The 25,869-nt window shown below is 36.4% G+C and overlaps 2 protein-coding genes across 19 annotated transcripts in view; one reads left to right on the forward strand and one right to left on the reverse strand.

The window, feature by feature from the left end:
• Nucleotides 1–24: 24 nt before the first annotated feature.
• EXOC1 (exocyst complex component 1) lies at nucleotides 25–25,029 on the reverse strand. 6 transcript variants are annotated; one of them, XM_083836180.1, is made up of 19 exons: nucleotides 24,889–25,029; nucleotides 22,045–22,178; nucleotides 21,041–21,171; nucleotides 20,160–20,319; nucleotides 18,332–18,519; nucleotides 17,187–17,414; nucleotides 16,805–16,937; nucleotides 16,507–16,616; nucleotides 13,188–13,337; nucleotides 11,715–11,820; nucleotides 8,588–8,632; nucleotides 7,257–7,420; nucleotides 6,653–6,763; nucleotides 6,106–6,182; nucleotides 5,308–5,536; nucleotides 3,937–4,120; nucleotides 2,031–2,230; nucleotides 1,507–1,701; nucleotides 25–673 (listed from the first exon to the last, which is right to left on the reverse strand). In XM_083836180.1, the coding sequence occupies exons 2-19, from the start codon at nucleotides 22,166–22,168 to the stop codon at nucleotides 521–523; spliced, it is 2,688 nt and encodes an 895-aa protein (XP_083692306.1). In that variant the 5' UTR covers nucleotides 22,169–22,178; nucleotides 24,889–25,029; the 3' UTR covers nucleotides 25–520. The 6 variants fall into 6 exon arrangements, with proteins under 6 accessions (XP_083692306.1, XP_083692305.1, XP_083692307.1 ...); XM_083836179.1 differs by having other exon boundaries at nucleotides 24,836–24,972; XM_083836181.1 differs by lacking the exon at nucleotides 24,889–25,029 and adding an exon at nucleotides 23,875–23,950.
• Nucleotides 24,958–25,869, forward strand: part of LOC310899606 (uncharacterized protein) — an 84,246-nt gene continuing 83,334 nt past the window's right edge. For 10 of the 13 annotated variants that reach the window (XR_014584419.1, XM_083836213.1, XM_083836207.1 and 7 more), the window contains exon 1: nucleotides 25,191–25,429. Coding sequence is in view for 10 of the 13 variants with exons in the window: in XM_083836213.1 (XP_083692339.1) it covers nucleotides 25,403–25,429 (27 nt within the window). In the remaining 3 variants the exon portion in view is untranslated. Of the gene's footprint in view, nucleotides 25,430–25,869 lie in introns of all 13 variants that reach the window. The other 3 variants (XM_083836212.1, XM_083836216.1, XR_014584418.1) reach the window with 3 other exon arrangements.

Below are 25,869 nucleotides of genomic sequence, written 5' to 3' on the forward strand. Positions count from 1 at the left end.
TTAAACAACACACCACATAAATAAAGCATATGATGAACACAGTTTAATTGAGAGTTATAGCCACGACCACGTTATATCTCAGAACATGAATACCTTCTGCAGTACAGAAGGGAAAACGGTGTGGTAGTCTTTAATGCCAACATAATTCCCAAGATGCACAACATTAGTGAAGAGAGTAGTACCCCTTTTGTGTACTACAAAGGTAGTGCTTGGTGCTTTCAAAGAAAAAAAAAAAAAGCTTATAAATAACAGTATCTGAACATTAAGGGAGGGGAAAAACTATATCCAAAGTGTTTCACAGAATTAATGCTTTCAAATGGTACTTCAAGGCAGTTGAAGAGCAACAAATTACCAAACGTTTCATTTTGCCCTGAAAGATTGTTGAAGCAGGAGACTGACATGATGTATATGACAATTAGTTATGCATACATACGGAAATCCACCTTTTAAAAACAAACAGCAGTTATAGTGTTTGATTCCCTTATAACACAGGCACAAACTTTGCTAGCTTCTTTTTCACTTAATGAGACTGTGCAATACTGGAGCAGTAGTCTAAAATATCCTGTATAGTGAATTCCATAGTGATTCCTGATCCAGGATAGCAGCGAGCTATCAGCCCTTCAAAGTGCTTGTACTGTCGTATAAACTCATCTTGCATAGAATGCCACACAACCTGCCAAAAAAAAGGCAAACTTTAGGAAATGTCAACTGGCACGCTAAATGTGAACTACAAGACATAGGCTCATTAACTTATTCTCAGTTGATGTGTCATTTGAAACTAAAGCTTGTCAAAAGCAAAGTTCAGTAAAGTTGCTGCATTAAAAAAAATGGTTGAAGATTTTTACCCATTAAGTTACTTACAAGTCTTTAATATTTACATCGCTACCACCAAATCTACAGAGCAAAGCAGAAAATGAAGATGAGGAGGTGTGTTTATGTATTTAGAAGGAATACCTAAAATAGGTATTGTTTTTGTCTTTAAAGAGAACACTCCAAACTAGACTAGTGTTACTAATTCACATTCAGGCTTTAAAAAGCTCTTAGTGTATGCTTAACTCTTAAATCTCCTTTTCTTATAGCCCAGTGAGAAAGTTTACAGAATGTACTAAAAGACCTCAGTAATATACCACCAGAAAAGGTCTAACTGAAAGCATATTCTGCTATAGTGTACAAGCTAAGTTTCATATCAGGTTAACAGTTCATTTAAATCTATTTCTTTCTACTCCAGTGTATTTTGCGGAATAGAGATCACTCACTAATGGAGAGCTTGGGAATCATAAAGGAACCTTCTTCCAGAAATCTCTCCCTACCAATCATAGTTCAAATGAATTCGTTACACCAAACAGAATCAGAGCAGGATTATCAAAAAAAAAGTCTCAGCTCAAAATTCAAGGGTTTTCAGAATTTTGCTGAAACTAGGTGTGTCTCACAGAATATATAAGTAAAAGACAATAAAAGTCTTTCTGTAAACAATACAAGATGTTTTTAAACTATGATTTAGTTTACCTGAAGTAAATTTTCTTCTTCACAGAGATGTTTGTCTACCTTCTTGTAAAGATTATCCAATCCCTTCTTGACTTCCTTACCAGGATATTCCTTTATGACTTTACGAAGCTCTTGTTTATTAAAAGCCAGTTGATAGCTTACTTCTTCTTCTCGTATACCTTGGGCCACACGAGCTTCGACACCTTCAAAGAAATGCTAAAAAATAATAATAGTATTAATGATTATCATAGACCACAGCCTGGGAAAGCACATTTTTGGATGAAAATAACCAGATTTTTCATGGCAATGTATAGTACTGACCATACACCAGTTGTGTCTTAAACAAATGGTTTTGGGGAAGGAAAAAAAAAGTGAGGAGAAAAGTAAGGTACTCTTGGCAGCCGTGCTTGAGTCTAAAATAGTAAGATGGTGATTATTATAGATGCAGTGACAAAAATACCAGACATTACAGACTAAGCACCTAAGAGGAAGTGTTGATACTCCATATTATTTAAAACTATATAGCTAAACTCAAACATACTTACATTTAATTTCTCAAGAGGCTGTCCAAGCGAGTAGATGACATAAGACTGAAGATGATCGGTGTATTTCTGTTTGGCTTCTTTCTTCTCAGCCTCAAGACAAGAAATTTTCAGTCGAGAAAGTGTTGCAAAAATATGATGGAAATTCTCCATCATGACCACATCTCTGGGTGTTTTCTGGCTTTCATTAGCTACTTTCTCAACTGAAAGGAAGCAAAATACTTAAAATACTAAAAGAGCAACCAAATTCAGAAAAATATAACTGATAACCGTAACATTGCCAGAACAGGAATTTTGGATTTTATCAGAAATATAACCATTTGTATGAATTACTACCATAGCAGTCACAAAATAAACAAATATTTGAGTGCCTTCAAAAGTAGTTCTGGATATCTACAGGCCCTAAGGCTATGTAATTTGTACGCAAAAAAAAATAAATCACTTATCAACAGACATAAAATAGAGACTACATATGGTCAACTTACATAACTGATAAACTACCACCACATTCTGGGGAGGCTTTTGTTAAGCATGCTTTCATTATCCTTTATAAATTTAATGTGACGTATCTATTAAAAAAAATGCTCACTCCCCTCTTTGCTAAAGTAAAATTCTTCAGTAACAACTCCAACAATTTTTTTCCCCTCCTTTCTTTCTTCATCTACTTCTCATTTTTTTATTTTTTTGCTTATCTTATCAGTTTTGTGGACAGAATTACTGTTGCTTTCTAAACTTGGTAATAAAAATGGATGGACCTTTATATAGGTCTCTTACTTTTTAACCCCACAAAAACCCCCGGGCGGATGAAAGAAATTTTACCCATCTCCTCCTTACTACATCTAAAGCAGGCTGGAAGAGTACTCCCACAACCAAGAATACAATTAAATCTCTATGCCCATCCATCTGCTAATTGTTTTGCTGATACTACCAAAAACGGTGCCCACCACAAAAGATGATCTTTTATAAAACGTGTTCTTGGGCACCTAAGTATCAACAAAGATTACCAATTCATTTCAGTGAGATCACTGAAGTGCCAAATAGGAAAAGTCTGCTCCTGCCAGTTTTGGTTGTCCCATATTATATGCTTATTTACCACTAATCTCTCCTCCTTCTCAACCTCCCCCTAAAGAAGAGGTAAATCTCAGTGGCTGGGAAGTGCTATGGCTGGAGTTGTTTCAAAGTATGTAGATAAATCAGCATGGAGAGGTTTCTCCCCCATTTTAAAAGGTAATGACATTTTTTCTGGAGTTCCGTGCATTTCTCTTACCCCCCACCCTGACTTTTTTTTTTTTTTTAATAATAAACAACAACAGCAGAACAAGAGTGTTCTGGTTTTCTGGACTGGAGTAGGAAAACTAGGGAGGACTAGAAAGACGTTCTGCTCTGTAAGGCTAGGACACAAAGGACCTCATCTGCCAAAAAAGGGTCAAATTCATAGCCAGAACTCAAGGCTGCATTAGGACTGAATTAGACAACTGTGAAGGCTGTGAAGATGAACAGCACTAGGTCCAAATGAAAGAGATTCCACCCAGACTTATCTCCTCATTTAAGCTACACTGGGGCAGAAGAGGCAGGAAACCACTTCAGACCAGGCATGTAGAGTACCTGGGCACGTAACATTGCTCCTCTCTCCTTCCAGAGCCCTTAACCACTTCCCCCATCACAACTAAGTTACTCTGCAAATAGGCACAAAGGGAAATACCTAGTCAGCTTTTAAAGAGTACATTATATCAGAAGGTTTACACTTGTTCTCCTACTGGTAATAGAGATAACCAAAATGTCAGCACAGTGTTGGTCACGTGGTTTGCAATAAAGGGTCTTAAAAAATAACATTATTGGTTAACTGGAGCAATATATATATAAGAGAAAATAATTATTTTAGTAATTATGACCACCTCAGAACACCTACCACTGACAAAAACAGCTCTAATAAGTTTTATGTAAGCTTTATCTAGATCTCCTCGTCGTTCTGCGTTTTTGAAAATTGATTCAGCAAGGGCTGCAAACTCTTCAAATTCAGCAACAAATGGAAGGATCCCAACTTTACTCTTCTTTGAGATTTTTACTTCATCCATCTGTTTCATTTGATTACTCTTAAATTTAAAACAAAAAAAACAGATGTTAGTCTCTAGTATACAACTCCAGACCCTGTAACAACTAGCAAAAGAACAAAAAAATGCCGACACTGAAAAAGTTAACGTTTATTCAAACAGGGAAATAATTATCTTTTAATCTGAGTTTTCCTCCCTTCTTATCCTCACAAGTTTGCTACAAGAAATAACTGAAGAAAAAAGGAAGATGGGAAAGTAAGATCTTCTAGCTTTTATGTTCCTTTGCTTGCTTACTTTTATTTTATTAAGAAAAAACTTTTACTTTTATTAAGAAAAGATGACTACTTATCCACCAGAAGCAATTAGCAACTGATAGTTGGATTTTCATTCCACAATCTAAAACAAGGAACTTTGCTTTTCAGAATCAACTGAGCAAGCAATTCATTTTGCCACAGAAAGCTTCACTGATCTTCTACTAAAATTTTATTTCTGAGTATAATCCAAAAGAGTCAGTTTCAAAATATTTTAAGCATTAAGCTGATCATGAATGACAAGTCTTGTTACACTGGCCTAGAGTCAAATTACATTTATAACAATTTAAAAAAACTAGTTATACCAACAAACATTTTCACTAAACTTGCCATATTTCATATAATGGTCACGTTGTATTAACAAAGGCAAATTTCCTTGGCAGTAGAAGCTGTCTCTCCTACTGCCAAAAGATTTGCCACTTTAATATTCAACAAAAAACTGGTTTAGATAAGATAAAGATAGCTGAATACATGGAAGAGATGTCTATTTGGCAAATGATGCAGGTTTTGCTTTTCCCTTGTGAGCCTAAGTCCATGAGGGTTTGGTTTTTGTTTTTTTTTAGGTAAGAAAAAGCCAGAGAGCTATATTTTACTTGACTGACTTCAGTAAGATTACAAGTTTAAAACAACTAAAACAGTCATCTAGCTCACAGAAGTAAGATCTTAAGAATGAGTGGTCATATTTCTTACAAATAGCTAATTATTCAAGAAAAGTGGAATGGAGAGGGGGAAAAAAACCACAACCACCAATTAATCTTTTTTTAAAAAAAATGGCCAATATAATAGCAGTGAAGTTACTCATTTTCATTTCAAATTATAGCAAAAAGTCTAACTATAAAAATGCAAAATCAAACACGATAGAAGTGGGCTTCCTATACTATTATAGTTAACTTAAATCAGAATAACTAAAGAACTTACAATGCATTTATCAAAGTTCCTTTTGACAGTCACCAAAACATTTCCAAGTGTTGTGCTGAGAAAGGAAGCTGGGTCCACATTTTGTGCTGTCCATACATGATGACTCATCTTAACTAACATATAAAGGGAATTAAAGCTATCGATCTTGTCCCCCAGCGCTATAAGATTATTCAGCTCAGGCTCAATACAACGAAATATTTTTGTCATCATTTGTCGGATCATGTCCTTCCTAGTAAAAATGCACAAGAGAAATATTACTCTGACAGTTTACTGGGCTATTTTACATGTTCTTTGATACATATTTTTAGGATAAATTTATTGGATCCAAGTCCAATTTTCATCCAACAAGTCTCATGATTTTCAGAATGCTGCTAAGTGAAGGATAAAATGCTAACGCCTCACAGTAAAAAAACAAACAAAACAAAAAAACAAACAAAAAACACATGTCACAGGTACGAGATACTCCAACAAAATACTTCCTGTGTAGAAGCTGCCACACACTTAAATTCATAATTTTGCTAAGCATAGTTCGCAAAGCTTATTTTACATATTATAAAACCTAGTTTCACTTTGAAATTACACATCTTTATTCTACTGTAGACAGAAACATTAATTCTATATGTAAAATTATTATTATTTTTACTATTTGCTGACACATTAAGTGTCTAGTTACAAATTCAGAGTTCACTATTGATTTTCACTAGAAGGGAAAAATTTAATATAGAGAAAAAAGTTTTATACTCCAAAGAAGTTCTTAAGCCTACATGTGAACTAAGAATAAACAACATCAGCACATACTCAGATGATATTGTTTGTGGAACACCAGAAGGGTATGAACGAGATAGATTTCCCCCATCCATTTCCTCCGCTTCATTCTGTAAGAACAAAATGTGTATATACAGGAAGCTGAAAGTTTATCTCAAATTCTATATTTAACTGATAAGCATGTCTGACAAAAACAGTACAATCATCAGGTATTTTTTTTCAAAGCAAATACAATGGTTTGCAGGGTTCTGGTAGAGGATCTCTGGTCATGCTTCTCAATGCTGTATACAATTACTTCCCATTGCCTTCCTACGTAATATCATGAAACAGCATGCTTAGTGTGCGCTTATGAGAAAACAATGCAATGGCAAAAGAAACAGTTTCGGTTCTTTCTTCTTTTTTAATAGATTTTGTATCGGTAAGCCAAAAAACCAAAGATTCTGCCAGCTAATAGAGAAAAAAAAATCACTGATCACCCGGATCACATAATTGCCAGATAAATTCCAAAGTTATATTTTAAACAGGCCTCACAAGGCTTGTTCAGCATTTAAGTTCTGTCACTGAAGCAAGAGAGTCATACCGTTGTTGATCCTGAGATGCCCTGATGTTGCTGTAGTTTGAAAAATTTACTAATGAAGTCCTGTTCGGCCAGACACAGAGGCTCCAGTTCACTTAGAACTTGCTCAAAAATCTAAAGACAAACAAATATTTTAATCAACACATTGAATATTCTGAACAGCTAGAAATACTCATTTTAATTGTTTATTGCCTAGGATTTCACTGTCCATCTTCAGTAAAGTTTAGAAGGCTGATTTCTACTTAATAGAAATGCAAACAGTTCAGATTTTAATCTTCAGAAGTGTTACCTGCATCTTCAACAACATTCTTTTCTTGTTTTCTCAACAACATTCATTTCTTTCTTATACAGGCATATAATATTTCCTCCCAGAAAACAGACAAACAAGAAGACCAATGATTTGGAGAGAGTAGAATAAAAATACTTGTTTCCATCAAAAGAATTAATGGAGAACATGAAAATTATTTTTTAATCTCTCATTCCGAGGGAGAGCCATTCCTTTCCCCCTTACTCCAAAAACATGTACTTTTTTTATACTTGAGAAGGATATGCAAGACAGTTCTAATCCAAAATTTAGTAGGATTCCTAAGCAACATTTTTGTTTTACCTTATCAAATTTTGTTCTGTCAGCCACATCAAGATCAGAGGCAGACATATTTCCCATATCCAACAGTGAGGATGACTGAGATCTACGATTTCCTGAACTCTGAACAGAGAGTTTATTTAGGCTAGAAGTAGACCCAGTCAATTTTCCAGAGCTTCCATGAAGACCTGTTAAATACAGAAATCATGAAAGAGGGATGCAAAAGTAGAATAAAATACTCAAGAACAGGTTCATTACAGAATGTAGGGCCACTAGCAACTTTTGATCTTGTACATTAAAAAAAAAAACAAACTCACTTTTCATCTAAGCTGAAAATGCTTTTGCTATAAACCAACTTTTTCCTCATTAAAAAGTAACTGAAGTACTTCAAGTTTCAAAGTTGAGTACAATGCAGATATATAAGCCCACATTGTAAAATTATGAAAAGGGTATAAAAGGCACAAAATTGTCAAATAAAGGAACACTAGGATAAATATTGTCCTTGAAAGCAAAGATCAGCTACGATCTTTGTGAATATATGCTTTGGACAAAGGCCACCATAAGAAGTGGAATTAATCCAAAAGAGGGGAATAATAAAAAGTTTTATAGACACCATCCATCTTGAACTTGATCTTTCTACTGTTAATGTCCTTTTGGCTACATAGGTATACTTTGCCTGATGTACAATCCCAGGTGAACTCTGCTGCTACCCCCATCCCTTTGATCATAACTAACATTCAGACATTTCTTCCTGATATTCTGTGGCCTTCACATAGGTGAGGTGCATTTTTATTTCTTTTTGTTTGAAATTTTCAGATATGTTGAAACAGGATGGAGTAAGTCAGAAATCAAAAATAAAAAAAACACCACAAGAAGTCACCTATATTTGACCCACATGTAAACTTCTCACATCTCAACCATAAAGGCACTTAAAAGCAATCCTGCACATTTAATTTAATTGCTATATTGGTATCTTGACGTAACTGCCCAGGTCTAAGGGCACAAACAAGACAAAGTCTATATATCTAATAAAAGCTGTTATCTCAACCTTCTAGAAGAGTTGGAAAACTAAGACAAGCAAGCTCTCAGGCACAAACTTTTTTTTTTTTAGATCAACTACTAGCATGGGAAAAGTAACAGATGTTGCCTTTACCTGCAAAACTTCTCAACTTCTATGTTGGGCAATTTTTGCTGTACTTCACTTTTGCCTTGCAAAAACAATGATTCTGCTAATGCTTATTTCGTTCTGAACAAAATGCTTTCATGTTAGGTTGATTTTCCATGATGCAGTGCTACATCTTTACATTGACACACATGCATTGACAATACCAACTAATGCAACTAGTTATACTCACTCTCAGTTTCCTGTTTGACAGCACTTTCTTTTCGAGGCAGTGTAGCTGGGATGGATTAGGTTGCAAGCATCAAAGACAAAGACAAGTTAAAATGCAGTTTGCACAAACCATGCACAAGATGCAAGTTAAGCTCTAACTGGAAAGAAACATGCAGAGAACTATAAGCAGCAAGTAACTACATTGCAAACACATTTAGTTAGAGAGGTACTATTCTAGAAATTGAGAATCTAAGCTACATGGAAAACAGTAAGTTTTTCGGTATTAAACTTCACTTTTTTCCTATATAGTGTGATTAAAGAACGTTTTTAGTAACACGTATTTAAGTTCTCACAAATTGAGAAGTCCATTAATTAGGGGTTTATTTATAAGAGTTAATATTGCAAAAGACTCAGGTTCCAAGACCAATCATATCGATACTATTCATGAAGAAATTTAAATGCATTTATGTAGCTTTGTACTGAGTCAGATATTTTTCACCTCTTAAATTTAAGAAAAAAACACAAAAACAATACTACAAAATTATTTGTATTAACAGTAAGACTGGCTAACCACTTCTGTTGTTAGCAAATCAGGATGTTTACATAAAGAATATGATCCGTATTCATGCTGCATCAAAAACTGATGACTGCAAATTTGGAAAGGATGAAAACAATGAATTTGCAGTAAAAAAATTAAAAGATTCCTTTTTTTTTTTTCCTGGTTTGTGCAGAATAAACCAATTTCTGCAAGTGGACTTCGATGTGAAATTTTGAATAAACGGGCATGGTAAAGTTTCCTTACGTTTGTGGTACATACAGAATACCTAACCAGTAAAAGGCATTCGCATACATACAGTAAAAGCGATATGTGGTATTAAGAAGATCTTGATGAGGATGGATGCTACAAGGCCCCCAGAATGGAGCAGGCAAGCAGAACCTACTGTAATAGAATGAGTAAATACTTCTAAATGCCACAAACATGTCTTAAATACCAAATGTTTTCAAGTAGCCACCACCACTGACAATTCTAATGTCAAACTCCAATTTAATTCCAGCCTAGTTTTTAAATCTTGGGTTTTGTGCAGTTTTGGAATAAAGAGGTTTATGGCAGATATGTTAAGCATATGCACCTGCCCCGCATTTGTCCCACTTCTTCACAGTCCTCAATTTCCAAATGCATGGGACTGTATTACAAAATGCAGAGAACCTACAGGCAAAGATTAGACAATCAGAAGCATCAGAGTGGCCTTCAAGAAGCCACGTCGTATAGACATACGACAGCAGTAGCACTCTTTCCCACACTTGATTTTATGGTATTTAAGTATCAAAGTCTTCAAAAGAAAAAAAAGACTACTGAAGACAAGTGTGAATGTGATTTTTTTTTGCCATAAAAATGCAGACAAAGAACCTTGCACTAGCATAGAATGCCAGAATTCTCCCAGCATCCCCGCTGCGTTTGAGGCATTCATATAGCAGTGCTATTCCCAAAGCACAAAAAAAGGCAGGAACAAACACCAACACAGCTCGGAAACAGGTCATCCTCAGCGTCTGAGTACAACTGTAGCATTATGCACCTACGCTATTTCTTAAATAAGTTTACTACTAAGAAGTGATATATTTTGAATTAGTGCAACCGGTAGCATTACAATCACTACCTTCAACATAGAAGCCTTTGAAATTACATATCGTTATAAACTGTTATAAAAAACACACAATTTGATATTAAAATAAAGTGAAACCATAATAGATTTTTAAATGTACATAATTTACTTTCCCTGCTTTGTAAATGGTACTAATAAGAACATGATTAGTACTGAGGAGTGAAGTTTTCTTGATCTAATTCACTGGCAAATTTTCTTGCAGCCTCATGACATGGTCACTGATAACCATTACTTAATGGCCTAATTACCATTCATGATATTACGAATTCTGGGAGCATCCTCACTTCTTCCAGTCTTGGCTTTGTAATTGGTGCCTACCGATTTGCAGAAGACTGCAGACCTGGGTCAAGTTTTGTATGTAAACCAGTCACCAGCAAAACTCAAACATAAACATACTTTTTGTATGATTGAAAACTAACTTGACAAGAAAAATCAAATGAACAGAAGCGGTCAAAAATTCTTTGCTACTTTCCTCGTAGACTACCCTGTGCAAACATGCTTGGAGCTCACACAAACACACAGCAGAAGCCTTCTGGAAGTGCAGCAATTACACTGGTTAATTGGAGGACCTCTTTCTCCAAAATGTAACATCACAACACTTACAGATATCAGGAATATAATTGCTACAAAAACTGTCTCATCACAAACGCAGATCACAAATGAATTGCCAGGATATAATGTTTTAAGTCAGTTTATATTATGATAAAGTATTTTGTTCTTCCAGTAAAATAGCTTATCAAGATTTAGGAATTTAACTGTTCTGACAATCACACATTACAGCACCACCTGCTCTCCACATCCAACAGCTTGAACATACTAATCCTTCCTGCTTCCCCTTCCTTTTAATCAAAGCCTCAACACTCTCCTGCTTCCTTACTCTCATTCCCTTTTTCTGCTCTCCACCACGAACAGAACCCAAAACAGGTATGACAGAATGTACAAGTTCAAGCTGCACCTCACTTAGAATTTAGAATTTGGAATTTAGAATTTGGAAACTGGTAAACTATGACAAATACCCTAAACATTTTGAAACAGCGTACTTGAAAATACAGAATACCCAAAATATAAATATTCCTATATAACTGTAGCTTTCTAACTATTCAGGTTATTTATTTAAAAGCTTTACTTCCATACTCATACTAGACATTTTACTCCTATCAGTAATACCAACTCCCTTAAATGGGAAGGTCTACAAGTTAACCAAGTGTATCTACTCTCAGACTACAAAGCAAATCTCAAGTTTCCTCACACAGAGCTGGCATTAAGAGTAGCTTCGTCAAAACCCAATTGAATTTCACTATATTTCAGTTGTGCTACTTTGGCCTTGGGGAAGTCAGAAGTCTTGTCAATCATATTTTTACCCAACTTTCACCTTGCCAAAAGTCAGCGGTTTTAGACCATTAAAAAACTGATGTAGGTGTTATGATGAGTGTTTTTATAGACAAATAATAAAATTCAAAGAAAGATAGACGCCTCCTGGAAGCTTACCAAACTTTTTTCCTTCTTTGGTTGTGCCTGTCATCTTGATCTTGGCAACTTCAAAGAAATCTTTTATTTCCCTTTCATACAGTCGCGATAAATAATCCATGTAATTCTTAAATTAAAAATGTAAAGTTAGTTAACAGGTACACATACTGACTTATTTTGATTACAGTTAAATAGATCTCAGAAACAGCATGTAAATAAGTAACAGTGAACTGTTTCACAATGTATTTGTATATATGTATGTAACATGCATAAAAATGTATTCATGACATTTGAGTAGGTTTTATTCATTTTCTTAGTGGGTCCATTGAGCACCAAAAACCACTACTCCTCCTCCATAAGGAAACATTTACAATGTGATACATACAAATAGGATTACAGGTGACAGCATTATGGAATTGAATTCAGGATTAGAATGGAGGGAATTCAGCACCGTTGTTCACAGTCTCACCTCTTCCTGAATATGGTGTCCTTAATTACACCTTCAGCAGGAAAACAAAATGCCTGAAAACTATGGGATGCAGAAGCTTACTTGTGTGCTTACTACAAGATTCAATGAATCCCAAATTAATTTGTCTGCAACACTGCCAAAAATAAGCTTGAATTTTAAGAAGACAATTGGCACAATGACTGAAAGAAGTTGCAAATTATCACTTGTTTAGATTTTTAGTACAAAGGTTATAATTTTTTATTCATGGACAAAAATCACCGAAGATCTTTCTTCCCTTGTTTATCTCAGAATTTTGTTACTTAGCACACACACTAAAAAAAAAAAAAGATTTATTGAAGACCACCTCAAAGGCGTCAGCCATTTAACATTTGCAAAAGAATAAGTGTTTAAAAGCCATTTTAGGACTCCAATTTAAAATCTTCCATGGCTGAGATTTAGGAATGGTAGTACTTCAAAAAAAGATTTGTTCTGTTATGGAACAACTGTCCCAACTTCTATTCAAACTTTTTCTTCCACTTCATGTCAGTTTTAAGCAAGACAGTTAATTACACATATACAAAGCCAAAACGTTTTTATTTGATCTGTGTTAAAAGAGACCTCTGAAGTTTGATAGTCAAGTGAAATGAAGAAAATGAGGGCTGAAATGAAGAGATTGAAGTTTGCCGAAATAAAAACATCATAAGGGTAAACAAGCACATCAACATAAAAGTAACTTAATTTTTAATACTAGATTGTAAAATGGTAAACTTGTTTCAAGTAAAGGTTAATATGACTTTAATATATTAACCTTTACTTCACGTCATCCTTCAGAACAGAGACATAGATAGTATCTTGAAAACAACAAAAAAAAACCAGGACACAACAGAGACCAAAAATGAAGTTTCCTATTCCAAAGAGAAGATCAGTGAGTTAAATTTAATAAAGGAATATTAAAAGAATATGCACACAGATACAAACAATTCTTTTGACTCTCAAAAATAGTCCATTATGTAAATTCTGTAGCATCATTTAAGCACTTCACGTACCTTTGTTAGCCCTTCATATTTTCCATAATCTGTGTTCTTAAGCCACTCCATGAGTTTTGCATATCGAAGTAAATCTCTGTGAAATGGATGGTGATTGGGTAACGTCAATTCAACAGAGTGCTGGGCAAGAGTAGAACTCTGATCGTGACCCTTGATAAGAAATAGTATTAAAATAAATCAGGAAACACTATACATACAAGAAGTTTCCTCAAAAACTTGACCAAATAGACAAATTCATACAAATAGAAAAGCATCAAAATATCTTACATAGAAAAAGTGTCTACAGACCTAGATTAAAGAGATATCTAACATAATGCAAACACTGAGTTTGGAAGACAATGCATCTTAGTAAGCTCGTTCATTGCAAGGCTCTTGCAGTTTACAGCACTGCCTTCAGAGTGAGTCAACTTGGCATTTTTTTGCACAAGAATGCAAGGTATACCTCAGTGAAGATTTAATGACAAGTGTTCAACTGTTTTTGAAAAAAATCCAAGGTTATTACAAGGTTTCTCTAAAAATTACAAAAAACCATAGCTACTTCTTCTTAGGCTCTTATTCCCATATACTGTAAGACACTTCAAATTGATGAACAGGTGACCTGGGTGTTAATTATAAGCTTTATGCTCCTCTGAAAATCTGATGAAGTTCAAACCACTTGAGCTGTATCTTAAAAAGATCAGTTGGCACATATTCTATCACTTGGTCTCCTGCACTCACACACATGCTTTCAGTAACCATACACTAGAGTTAAGCAATTTAGGACATGCAGCATAAAACAATCCACTTAACAGCAAGCTACTAAGTTTACACTCCTCCTTTTCTCTAGGCTATCTCCTGAAAAACATAATATCCTTTAAATGAAGATTACATCGTATTCCTTGAACAACGTAATATCTGGCTTATTTACGCTTTCATGTGCTTGAAGTCACAAGCTTCCTGTGCAATTCAAGAAGCAAGATGACGCTGCAGTTCAGCCACGTAGCAGAATGCTCATACATTTGCTCAGTGTTAGAGCAGAGGGCTTAATGTCAAAATGGCTTTAACATCTTCTGAAAAACCTTTTTTTTAAACCAGGCTTGTAAGGAATACAGCAACAGAACTTGATCTTAAGTATTAATCTATGCCCTAACAACACAAAAAGATCGCCCAATTAATCTCTGGTTACTGTAGCATAATAATATACAGGTGTTTTAGAAAGGTCAGACAAATTATTCCTAATTTTTCAAGTATATATTACAGGTTTATACTACATAAGTTTATAAAAAAGAACAATTTTATACTTCTAAACTAATATATTTAAGTTAACATGTTGGTGAAACTTTGTTTTTTCATCTACTGAAATCTGAGTCAAAGTATGTCTCGCTTGTATTAGCAGCTGCTTGTACAACCTATCTTAATTTGCCATTTCAATTTAGAAATGTGTCTTTAGATTTCTCCTTCAGTACTTTTTTTTTCTCAAATAAACATTCTAAACAATGCACACTCTTCAGATGTTAAAGTATTCCAGTTCCTTTCCAAAAATATGGGACTGAGAACTAGCTCAGCAGTTCAGAACAATCTGTTCATCGGCCTAACAGAACCATATCATTTTAAGTAAGATAACACAGAAATCTGTTATACCTGCAACGCTTGAATCCATACCTCAAAATGAGGTACATACACTTTCTTTTTTCTTTAATCTCCACAGAAAGCCTAATGCAGAGGCTCATGTACCACAATTAATGAACTCTTCCTGCTTAATCTTGCAGTGAGGCTGTATTTTTACCTGCTGATTAATCCCAGGCAGCTACCAGTAGGCCACAACTTTTCAGAGGGTGAGTTTATACAAAAGCCAACATGAGGCCACAGTTAGTATCAGAATTAATATCAAACTGCAAATTTGCAATGTTACTCATTCTCAATAGCACTGAGAAGTCTCTTTAAAAGTATTTCATCTAATACACATAGTATTACATAGCAATAAGAATCTCTTACCATTTTTAATAATAAAATCCTCAACACAGAACATCAGAAAAGGCATTGCGTTAAACAGCCACTTTGACATGTGATTCCAATATTCAAACTTTGTTTATGACTGCACTTATGTAGGCCAATTCTCACTTGCTCATTTAGAGGCCAGAAGAGATGGCCTGTGTTCAGTTTTTCAAAACACAAGTGATAGGAGAAGCACACCTTCCCAAGAACAGAAGCTAAAGACAGAAATTTTAACATGCTGGAGAACTCAAATTCTTCTGCAAAGCAAAGAAAATGTAGGAAATGCTTCTCTGCCATAAAAACAGGCTTGTATCCGCAAATGCCATTATCCGGCATAGCTCTATTCCATGTCCTGTATACCCAACTAATATATAAAAAAAACCAAGGACTTCTAAAACATTTACTGTACTATGTATAAAAAATGAGTTATCTTTTTATTTACAAATATTACAGTTTAACACAACCGTAGAATCTGTATAGTTGCACAGATATTACAATTTTCTGAAAATATTTTTTCCAGCATACATCTAAATCTGTGTCTCGTTGCAAACTCTGTAGATAGATCAGAGGAATGTTGTCGAACAAGCAGATCAACAAAGCTTGAGAGGTGATGGAAATACTGGAATTGAGAAGGGATGCAAGTCTGATGTTCTGCAACCAATAAGGATTTCTTATTTGTAAAGCCAAAGATGCAGCTGCTAGTTTGGTAAGTCAAGCTCAAAAAAATTAGTTGGAAAAGCTTGTATCAAACCTGATGTACTCACTGGAACTGAAAGATAGTAGGGCTTGTTATAGAGTTGAAGGAGGGTCTGAGTAAACTAATTGGAGATAAAAAATACAGCAATAAAAAGATTGATGCTAAAGAAAGACATCTAGTCTTTAGGAAACCAAACTCAGGACAGTGATCTCTGAATATTTCAAGTTAAGGCTCAAAAAACAAGGTTTAAAATTCTTACTTCTATATGTCTTTTTCTACAGCCATTGAAGTTCAGAGAGCAAGAACTCTGATCTTCTCAGTCCCTAAGATCCTTTAAACTCAATGCTTTTTTTCCCCCCTCTCAATTAATCAAGCCTCACAACTAAAATATATGTTCATATATCACATGATTTGCTCAATTAGGACAGCAAACTCTCTACGGAGAATTTATTTATTTGTTTATTTAAATAAGAGATTCCTCTAGTCGCTACAGTTTGGAATGTTTAGTAATTCCTCTGCTTGAAGTGCCTCTAGCAGTACATTCAATTACCAGTTAGATTGCAGAAAATGCTTAATTATAGTTTGATTGCTTTTCTTTTCAGGAGGAGTTTGGGATCAAAAATTTTATAAAATAGTAAGAAATAATACCTGCTGAACAAATACACTGTTCAAATGACTGGCAAGTCTCCGTGCAAATTGCTCACGCAAGTCACTAAACCGCTGCTGTTGCTGTTTGACTGCATGAAGCATATCGTGTCCTAAAAACAAAGAGAACACAGTTCAAAACATACAGTAACATATTGTACGTGGGCACCAGAAGGACCACTAATCACAGTTCCTTCAGTGTATGGAAGCAGCATTTGAGTCTGATCGGAAAGGCACATAAAATGGAAGCACTACCGTAACAAATTTGGTATTTTAGACTGTAGTCTAACAAAAACAATACCTGGACGAAGAGCTACATTCATACACTGCAGAAGGGCATCCGCTGCGTTAGTGCAGGCCTCAATGCCTCGAGAAGATGTCAGATCTCCCTCCTGAAGGGCTTTTATATGACCTTTAGCCAAATCCATGTGATTCTACAAAATAATGGATAGTACCATCCATAAGCCAAAAGAAGGTTACAGCTTGCTACTCTGATGAACCAAGAATGATAATGCAAATCCAATACTATAAAAATTTACTGACATTAGTGCAATAATAAAACTGAAAAATAAACTGTCATTGTTATAAACAAACTTCATACATGGTTACCATAGAGGGTAATAACCTGGAAAAAATGTATACCCAATGCGAATAGTGATACTAAAGACCATAAAAATGCTTACCACTAAGAACTCTATCTCTGACAGCAGCTTCACATTATTGGTGTTGCTGAGATGGATTAGGTGGTTACTTTCTGAAATCTGATCCATTTGCTCTTTTACACTCTGAAGCATTTCTTCATAACTGCTCAATTTTATCTCAATTTGGTCAACTTCCTTTAGAGCTTCATCCAGCAACTTCATCAAGATATTCACCTGTTTCTCTGAGGCCATAATTGACTGGATATTTGCCTGTACAGAAAATTAAGCCATAAGATTTTAAGAAACATTCTTTGTATCTCAAAAGCATTTTGTATCTCCATTACTGTCACAAGGACACTTTTCAAAATGCTTGATGAAAGAGACAAAGCAATATAAGCTTACAGTACTTCTCATTTATAGTGTTACTTGAACACAGCAGTCTCTCATTCTATGACGCTTCCTTATTTTATAAAGGAAAGATACAAAACCAAAACTTTCATCAAGTTCTTAGAATTAAATTAAATTAAATGCACAAAAATAAAAATCCAGTAATAACCCCTACTATCTTGAAACATTTATTTGCAGAAAAAGAGCTTAGGTGATAAGGTTGCATTTTTTGTTTCAAGAACAATGATCTCTGTAACAGCCATTTTCAAAGTGTAAGAAAAACCATACATCTTGGCAATTTGAGGAGTTTGTACACCATTTTCTCAAGACTGTTTCATCCCCTACATCTCCTCTTTTTTTTTTTTTTCTCCTTAAGTGACCTCTGGAGTGTTGGTCTGTTTTAAGAAGCAGAATAGCAAAGATTATGGTACTGTTACACAGAGATCTCAATACTGCAATGTTATCAGATTAAACCAAGTTCCTAATTACAATGAGGGTAATATTTTAGGCATAAAAGTTCACATCTACTGACATAAATATGAATGACTCTACTCTCTCTCCTTGTACCTCCACCTTCATAAACCATACATTCAGAATGCCTCCTTTTTTGAAAGCCTAAAATTCGCTCCAGAATAAGATCTTTAAAAGCTGGTAACAGACAGGATGTAGTTCAGCTTAGGAGCAGATATATTTAAATACAAAGCAGAACATGATAACTACCTTTCCAAAGAACACAGCGTAGTCAGTATCAATGAAAACAACTCAATATGCTAACACCATACATTAGAAGAAATGTTTACCCCATCTAGCACTTGTAGCTCTCTAGACAGCTTCTCTGCAAAGGCTTCAGCATTAGAGATAGCATATTCACACCCTTCCATCATTATTTCAATATCCTGTTCCTCTCTTGCATTTAATTCCTGGTATTCATCCACAGCCTCTTCATCACCTCCTGCTACACTTTGATTCTCTCCACTTGGAACTGATTCTTGCATAGATAAAGGAAATAATAGAACATTACCAAGAGCAGAAAAGTCAGCTTAAATACTCTTAAAATGTTTTTAAGTTCAACTATGTAAGTAAGTGAATCACTTTCATAAAGAGCATCTGCTACGTGTACACACTTTTATCAAGTCTTCCATGGGTTTCATGATTTCCAGAACTAGTTACAGTGATGCTTTCCAAATTATGCAATATAAAAAAAAAAAAATGGTCAACTTCTTCTATTGCATGTACAAAGGGACATACCGTCTCTGTTCATTCACCTCTCACACTGGTAATCAGCATCAGAACTTACTACAATATTATTCTAGAATTGTTAGCAGAAGACTGGTAGAAGTTAAAGTCCCCATTTTAGTAGACAGAGCATAAAGTACACATACTAAAGAACTTAAGAAATACATAATTAAATAAAACAAAACTTGTCTTGATGCTCAAGTTTCACAATAGCGAAACGAGTACTGAGCTAAATAAGAATTACATAACAGTGTTTTTTCAGAATTGATTTCTCATTGCAGCATTTAATTCAAAAAGCCAGTCAGTGACTGAAAAGCAATTTACAGAATGTTAGTGTAGTCCATGCAGAAGCTATTTACAACACTTGAGACGTCTCATCTCTAGCAACTTTGTAAGCTATTTAAGGCCCTATTTACAAAAAAGAGAAACAGAAAAAGCATATTATTTGAGACAAATTGCTTACAAAGCAGAATAAAGGAAAAAGGTGTTACGCACCTTCTGCAACTTTAGGTAGTTCTGAAGAATTAAAAGGTATGGAAAAGCAGAGGAAAGGAAGCAGAGAATGTTAGCAGGCAAAGCATGAACAGTGTGTGTATTTTTAAGTGGCAGTAAGTATGTATGTCTTAACATTGTAAGAACTTGAAAAGTTAGAGGTCAGTTAAAAACAGTTTCAGTCACCACCAAAATACAGAAACTCTACCCTCTGTTTCTACACTTCTATTTCAAGTTCTTCTGCTCAAACCACTCTAGTATTTAATAACAACCTACGATTTAGCCACTTCTGACAGATGTAAGATACATCTACTCACTAGACTTTACTAGTAGGTTTTAACTATTAAAAGATAATGGGAATGTAAAAATATTTAATACAACATGAGCAAACAAGATGTTAAGCCTTCTTAGCATCCAGTCAGTCAGCTGTAATGGATCCAGCTGAATTTAACACAATTCACCACATATAAACTCGAAACCAGATGAAAAACCTCATCTAAACGTTAGAATGCTATTGAAGTATCACTTTTTAAAGCATCTTTGTAATTCATGGCAAGTGAGAACCAGAACAAAAGCAGATTTATTACTCATTTAGACCTACCAAATCCTGCAGGTAGATTTTATTTTGTTCAGAAAGAAAATACCTTAGGAATACAATAAATGTATCAATATTTAGAATTTCATTAATAAAATATTTTGACTCAGTTAACAGATTTCTGTTACCTAATTTTCCAATAAAAATCTGTTATCTAGTTACCTTATTTATCTGAAGACTTTAAAACTATGAAATTGAATCGGAAAAAAAGAAGTCAGGGTTAGGATTTTGGTTCTTTTTAGCACATCTACTTTACATCAGTAATTACTCAACTTTATGCTGAACATGCAGTTGCAGAAACTTACCTTCCAAAAGTTGTGAACTGACATTGGTAAAGTCAATTTTTTTCCTAAGATATCTCTGATTGAGTTTCCAGATACATGAAATGAAAGTGTTCTTTTCCACTGTGCTGCTTGCAACCCATTTGTACACTTTGTCAAAATGCAAATCAAATTCAGGATTTTCCTGCAAAAGACATGATATGTTACAGGCTTAACAGTTAAATGAATAAATAATCTCTGCAGCTCAGAAAATCATTTACTTACTGAGATGGTAGAATAAAATGAAATTACACAAATGACAACCTTCAGCTGAGGCACTGATACTGGCACCCTGATGTGCCTTAATGAAAAAGCTAAAACACTGGAAGTGAAAAAGCAAAATTTATGCTATGAATATAGTATTTTGTCAAGGCAAATGATGCAACAATAACGTTGTAGAGATCTGTGACAGTTTCAAGAAACATTTGAGAGAGCCGTCTGTCCCGAGACACTGACCCCAAAACGTCTAATGCCTTGTGTTAGCCTTCTGATGACAAAAATGGTAGCTGGAATTACTGACAACATACACAACACAACCAAGGAGACTTAGGGGAGCAGGCAAGGGAAGAAGACTATGAACACACACACACACAGTATTATATCTTTATCATATATATATATGAGATAGTATTCAATACCACAAAACAGGATAGAAAAGATTATTTGGTACTTTAACGGTTCTAGGTAAAAAGCTACTATAGGAAGTTTTTCAACTAGATTTATTCCTTGATGAGACACAGCTTTGGTAACATTTGATTAAAATAAATGTTTTCCTTTCTACAGATGCTTGAGAACTCAGCATGGCCTGTAATTTGATAAAAGGGTGTTACGATCATATTCTAGGCACTCTACAAAGTTGCACATACTTTAACAGCATCTTTGGCATCGACAACAGCAAGATCTCGAAGTGCCCATGCAGTCTGCCTTTTGTAGAAATCACCCTTGTCAGATTTTTTCACTTTCACCACATTTACTTGCACTGGTCGTTCTGTTGTCACTGTAAAATGAAGTACAAGAGTAATTTAAAAATGTACAAACTACTTTAATATCTGTTTCTGCTATATTTCAACTTCTGAAATGAGTTATTTGTAGGGGAGATTTGATAATTTTTATTAGATGAAAAGATACTCCTTGAAACAGGTTTCATCCACAATATCTACAGCTCAGTTGAAATCTCAGTCATCTACATGTGCATCTTTATACAGCTCCTGAAGTACTGAACCCAGTTTACAGGTGTTTGATATAGCAGGACTATGGCCACATAACTGACAGCACAAGAGTCATTGGAGATTACCATCCAAATAAAAAAAAAAATCTGTGATTCCTCAGTTAAAAAAAAAACAAAAACAAAAAAAACAAAAACAAAACAAAAAAACAACTAGCAGGATAATTCATTGATGGATTGGACCAAAGCACCAGCTATATATAATAATATATAATAAAATACACATACTCAAAAGAACATCACAACTCAGTTCAGTTCCTATGCCTTTCCACAGCCCTCTGCCTTGAACTCTAACTGGCATTCCTTTTTGCGTCTTATTTAGGTTGATCAGCACACGTCTACTAAATCCCCCTTCTGAGCACTAGATAAAGCCTGTTTCAAAAGCCCACCAGTGCCACACAAATAAATTTGTATCTTTCATCCCAAATTAGAGATCTAGATGTAAAAGTACAAGAGTTTTGTTTCTTAAAAGAAGTGATAATGCACGTATAAGCTACAACTGATATTCTCCATTAGAAACGGAAACACTTGTCTCATATGGGCAAGAATTAATATCATAATTTATTGTAAATAAACCTAAGAGAAATTCAACTGAATAATAAAAAAAACTGGTGAAAACAAAAAATATGATGTGGTATTACATACCTGTTGCACACAAAAAGCAGTTTCTCTTCTTTTTGCCTGCTTTGCATACGTTCACAATGCTCAATAAGCGTTCATCGTTGGGAGTGAAAATATCCCTCTGTAAAGCATGCTTGATTGCAGTCATTTTCTCTCAACTGAAAGATTTTAAGAAGTCATAATACATTCAGGGACATTTAACACACAAATTGTTTAACACGCAAAACATCTATGGAAACAGATCTCTGCACATCTAGAAACAGGGCTAAGGGTTTCTTTTCTGTTGTTTTGTAAAATGTTTTGCAAAGACCTGTTTCACTGTTCTCCCCAGCTAGCACATGCTATTAAATGTGACAGGCTGTTCTTACTCCTCTTTATCCTCAGGAGGGTTAGTGAATTGTTACAGTAACGTAGAAGAACAAAATGCATCTTTGTAGCTGGTAGAAAGTTTGATTTGAAAACACTGTAAACCCATTATGACTAGCTTGCCATTATGTTTGACTTGTTTGCAACCTTTTGTTTGGTACATAGACAGAGCTCAGAAATGGAAATGGAATTTGGTCTTTATTTACGGAGTTTTTCATCTAGCAAGGGAGCAAAAGCATATTTCATTAAAAGAGAAAGAAAATATGTATGCCTAGGAATAAATCAAGAGATTTCTTCCAGGAATCAGGCGGTGACCTTGAACCTCCTACTCTACAAACAAATGCTAGAAAACAAAGACTTCTGCTTAAAGATACCGAACAGACATCATATATTCATTCTCACAGCCTGTAGCAGTGCACACAGGAGACTGCAGAAGGAAGGTCATCAGGGACTGCCCTTTACATCTTCTTGTACAGTGGCAGATGCAGCTTTAAAATCAATGATGTAGTCACATACAAAACCAGGCCATCAGACTGCACGTGTGAGGTGCGTTGCCATTAACAGCACAGGAACTTTCCTAACAGCACCTTACAGTTTGCTCACTAGTTTTTTCTCCTCATTAAGAATATGGCTTCCAGGTGATTTGGGGGATGTAAAGGGGCAGACAAGAAGGTAGAAAGATTTGGGGGGAGGGAGCACTTTGCAGGATTTGCAGAGGTAAAATAACACTAAACTAACCGTGCAGTATACAAGAATAAAATCCTGAGAAAGTCACAAATTTCTGAAAGAGACTTTCAGCATAATCACCTGGTTCTCCAGCAAAGTATGGTCTAAACCCCACAAAATTCTAAAAAAATGGGGTGACAGGGATAATAAGCTAAAAAGAAAAAAACTCCCTAAAATTAAGGGATTAATAGTATTTACCAGATTCAGAAGAGGTCCTCACGCTACAGAGATTGCTCTAGATTGACTAAGAAGAGCAACACACAGACATCATGGTTCAGTGTTTTTATTTCAGTAGAGGAGCTCCAATATTACTCTCAACTTGCGCCTTAAAATTCTACGGAGTGCTACAAACATGATCAATATACATCACATGCTGCGCTGCCTGATCACAGCCTGATGCTGAAACAATATGTGGAGCTAAATTCTAGGTTGTGTTTTCCTGTTGGAAATACATGGGTTGCTTTCTGTAACAAACACCCAACGAACAAAAAGAGTTCCCTCAGCACGTGAAACAGAAAAGGCACCGATTTTGCTTTTAGTCTTTTATGACCCACGATGCCTGAGCTCCGCTGCCCACCACATCTCAGCTTAAAGAATTTGAAGATCACTAATCCAAAGGCTTTGGGAAAACAAAGGTCAATCTACCAAGCTGCAATTAATTCTGCCAAGCGTACAGAGCTCAGAGCACTCAAAGCAATGCTGTTTACACGACACCCCTGTGTAACACTCCATTGTTAGCAGTTATCCAACAGCCTTCCTCACCCTTCATCCAATGCTAGGCCTAGCTTCTGTTTCCAAATTGCATCAGGACGTGCTTCTGTTATTCTGCAGCAGGTGCCTAAGACGAGCACAGGAAGCACTGACAACCTGACCCATTTTACCCATACCACCTTTCCTTCCCAATTTAGGTTTTACCTTCTGGTCTAAACCACATTCAGATTGCTGCAACCCGCTAACTCTCCCGTTTCAATGCCAACACAAGCTGTCGGGGCTGTGAAGAATACACCTTTCCCATAAAACAGAAGACATTAAACCTAAGCTCAAAGACTTACTCCGACACATAGTCCAACCTGCATTGTAAATTCAACCCTCAGTCAAAACTCTCACGATGGGTCAGAAGCAAGCGCATCACTGTGTTCTTCATACACAAATCGCTGCATGATTTGGGTTGGATGGGGTTGTTTTAAGGATCATCTGGTTCCACCCCCCTGCCATAGGCAGGGACACCTCCCATCAGACCAGGCTGCCCAAAGCCCCATCCAGCCTGGCCTTGAACGCCTCCAGGGATGGGGCATCCCAAATGACCCCAGAACTAAAGGTGAGGAGCTGGAGATAAAGCTGCTTCCTCAAAAAAAATGCTTTAAGATAACTATAAGCCAGCCTAATAAATCCCTTCCAACACTGCTGCATTTCTTCCCCAGACACGTTACAAACAACTCCTCTCTTACAAGAAACCTATCCAAGACACCACCACCCCACTGAGGGAGCTAGCCCAGGAAACACACGATAAAGACTCCATAGGACCAAATGACCAGCCATTTGACACCAAAACCCTAACGGGGGGGGGTTGCGTAGATACTACTGAGCGGCCGTTTAACAACAAAACCCTAACGGGGGGGTTGTGTAAACGCCAAGGGCTGGCTTACAGCAGCGGCAGCCCACCCGCCCCCGGCGCCAGGAGGCGGCCGCGACCGCGACGCCCCGCTCCCGCCGCGGCTCCTACCCGAGCCCAAGGCTCCGGGCGGAGCGGAGGGGAAGAGGCCGACGGTGCCTCACCAGGGCTGGAGAAGAAGGGGAACGGGAAGGCGGTGGCACCTCCGCCGCTTCCTCTCATGTGATCCTGGCAGCAGCGGAACGGGCAGGGCCGAGTAGGGAGCGGGGAGCGGGCCGGCGCTGCACCGCCTCCCTCCGGGCGGGCCTGGTGCTAGAGGGCGGTCCTGGAGCTCTGTGGTGTGTCTGGGTGCCTCGGCTCGCCCGCAGGTGGGCTGGCTCAGCTCCGCGAGGGAAAGGAGCTGGAAAACCTCTGCCGAGCTAAGGAGGGGCAAGGAGCCCGCTCCAGAGCTGCTGGGAGAGGTTAGCTGTTCTGTCAAAACTTTGGTATGTAATTACAGGTCGTGAAGAGCAAGAAAATAACGCCAGTGTGATCTCCCAGTGTTGCGACCCGTGGGGGTATGATGAGGGAGCTCTCGCCCTGAAAGACCTGGCGAGCCCGTCAGCTGGCTCCTGGTGTCCCTGTGTCCTCGGCAGACCTCATGGCAGGGTGGTGAAGAAGTTATGCAGCTTGTAGGAGATGAGAGCATTCGCTGAAGAAGTGCAGGTACACCCAGTGTTAACAGATGAAGACAATACAATGTATTGTAAAATCTTAGGATTTCAAGTGAGAAAGCATTCCATCTGAGCACAGCTGCAAGGGAACCGTCATAATTCAGTTAGGCCACAGCACCAGATTAATGTATCTTCTGTGAGAAACATTCAGATTTTACCTTTATCCCTTAGCAGAAGCATCCTTAAGTAACTGAGAGGCTTTGGTGCCCACCACACCAAACTTCTCTGAGGAAGAAGTTACTCTGACTAGTAGGTGTGACATCCAGGATGTGGAATCTCACCCAGAGAAATGACATCCACATTTGGCCTTGGCCACTGTTGAATTTGGTGAATTACAGTTCAAACTTCGCCACGATGGAGGTTCTCCACGTGATCAATATACTTCATTCATCTTTAGTATTATTCATGTAAATTAATACAGTATTTTTTAAG

This window comes from Anser anser, assembly GCF_964211835.1.
Source record: "Anser anser genome assembly, chromosome: 4".
Lineage (NCBI taxonomy): Eukaryota > Metazoa > Chordata > Aves > Anseriformes > Anatidae > Anser > Anser anser.

Excerpts from the sequence above, each read along its gene's own strand:
- EXOC1 (XM_083836180.1), bottom strand. The coding sequence starts at position 22,168 with ATGACTGCAATCAAGCATGCTTTACAGAGGGATATTTTCACTCCCAAC. Across the intron at positions 18,520-20,159 it reads CAGTTCACAACTTTTGGAAG|AATCAGTTCCAAGTGGAGAG; the intron begins GTAAGTTTCTGC and ends TATCTATGCAAG. Across the intron at positions 2,231-3,936 it reads TAGAGCTGTTTTTGTCAGTG|TTGAGAAAGTAGCTAATGAA; the intron begins GTAGGTGTTCTG and ends GCTTCCTTTCAG.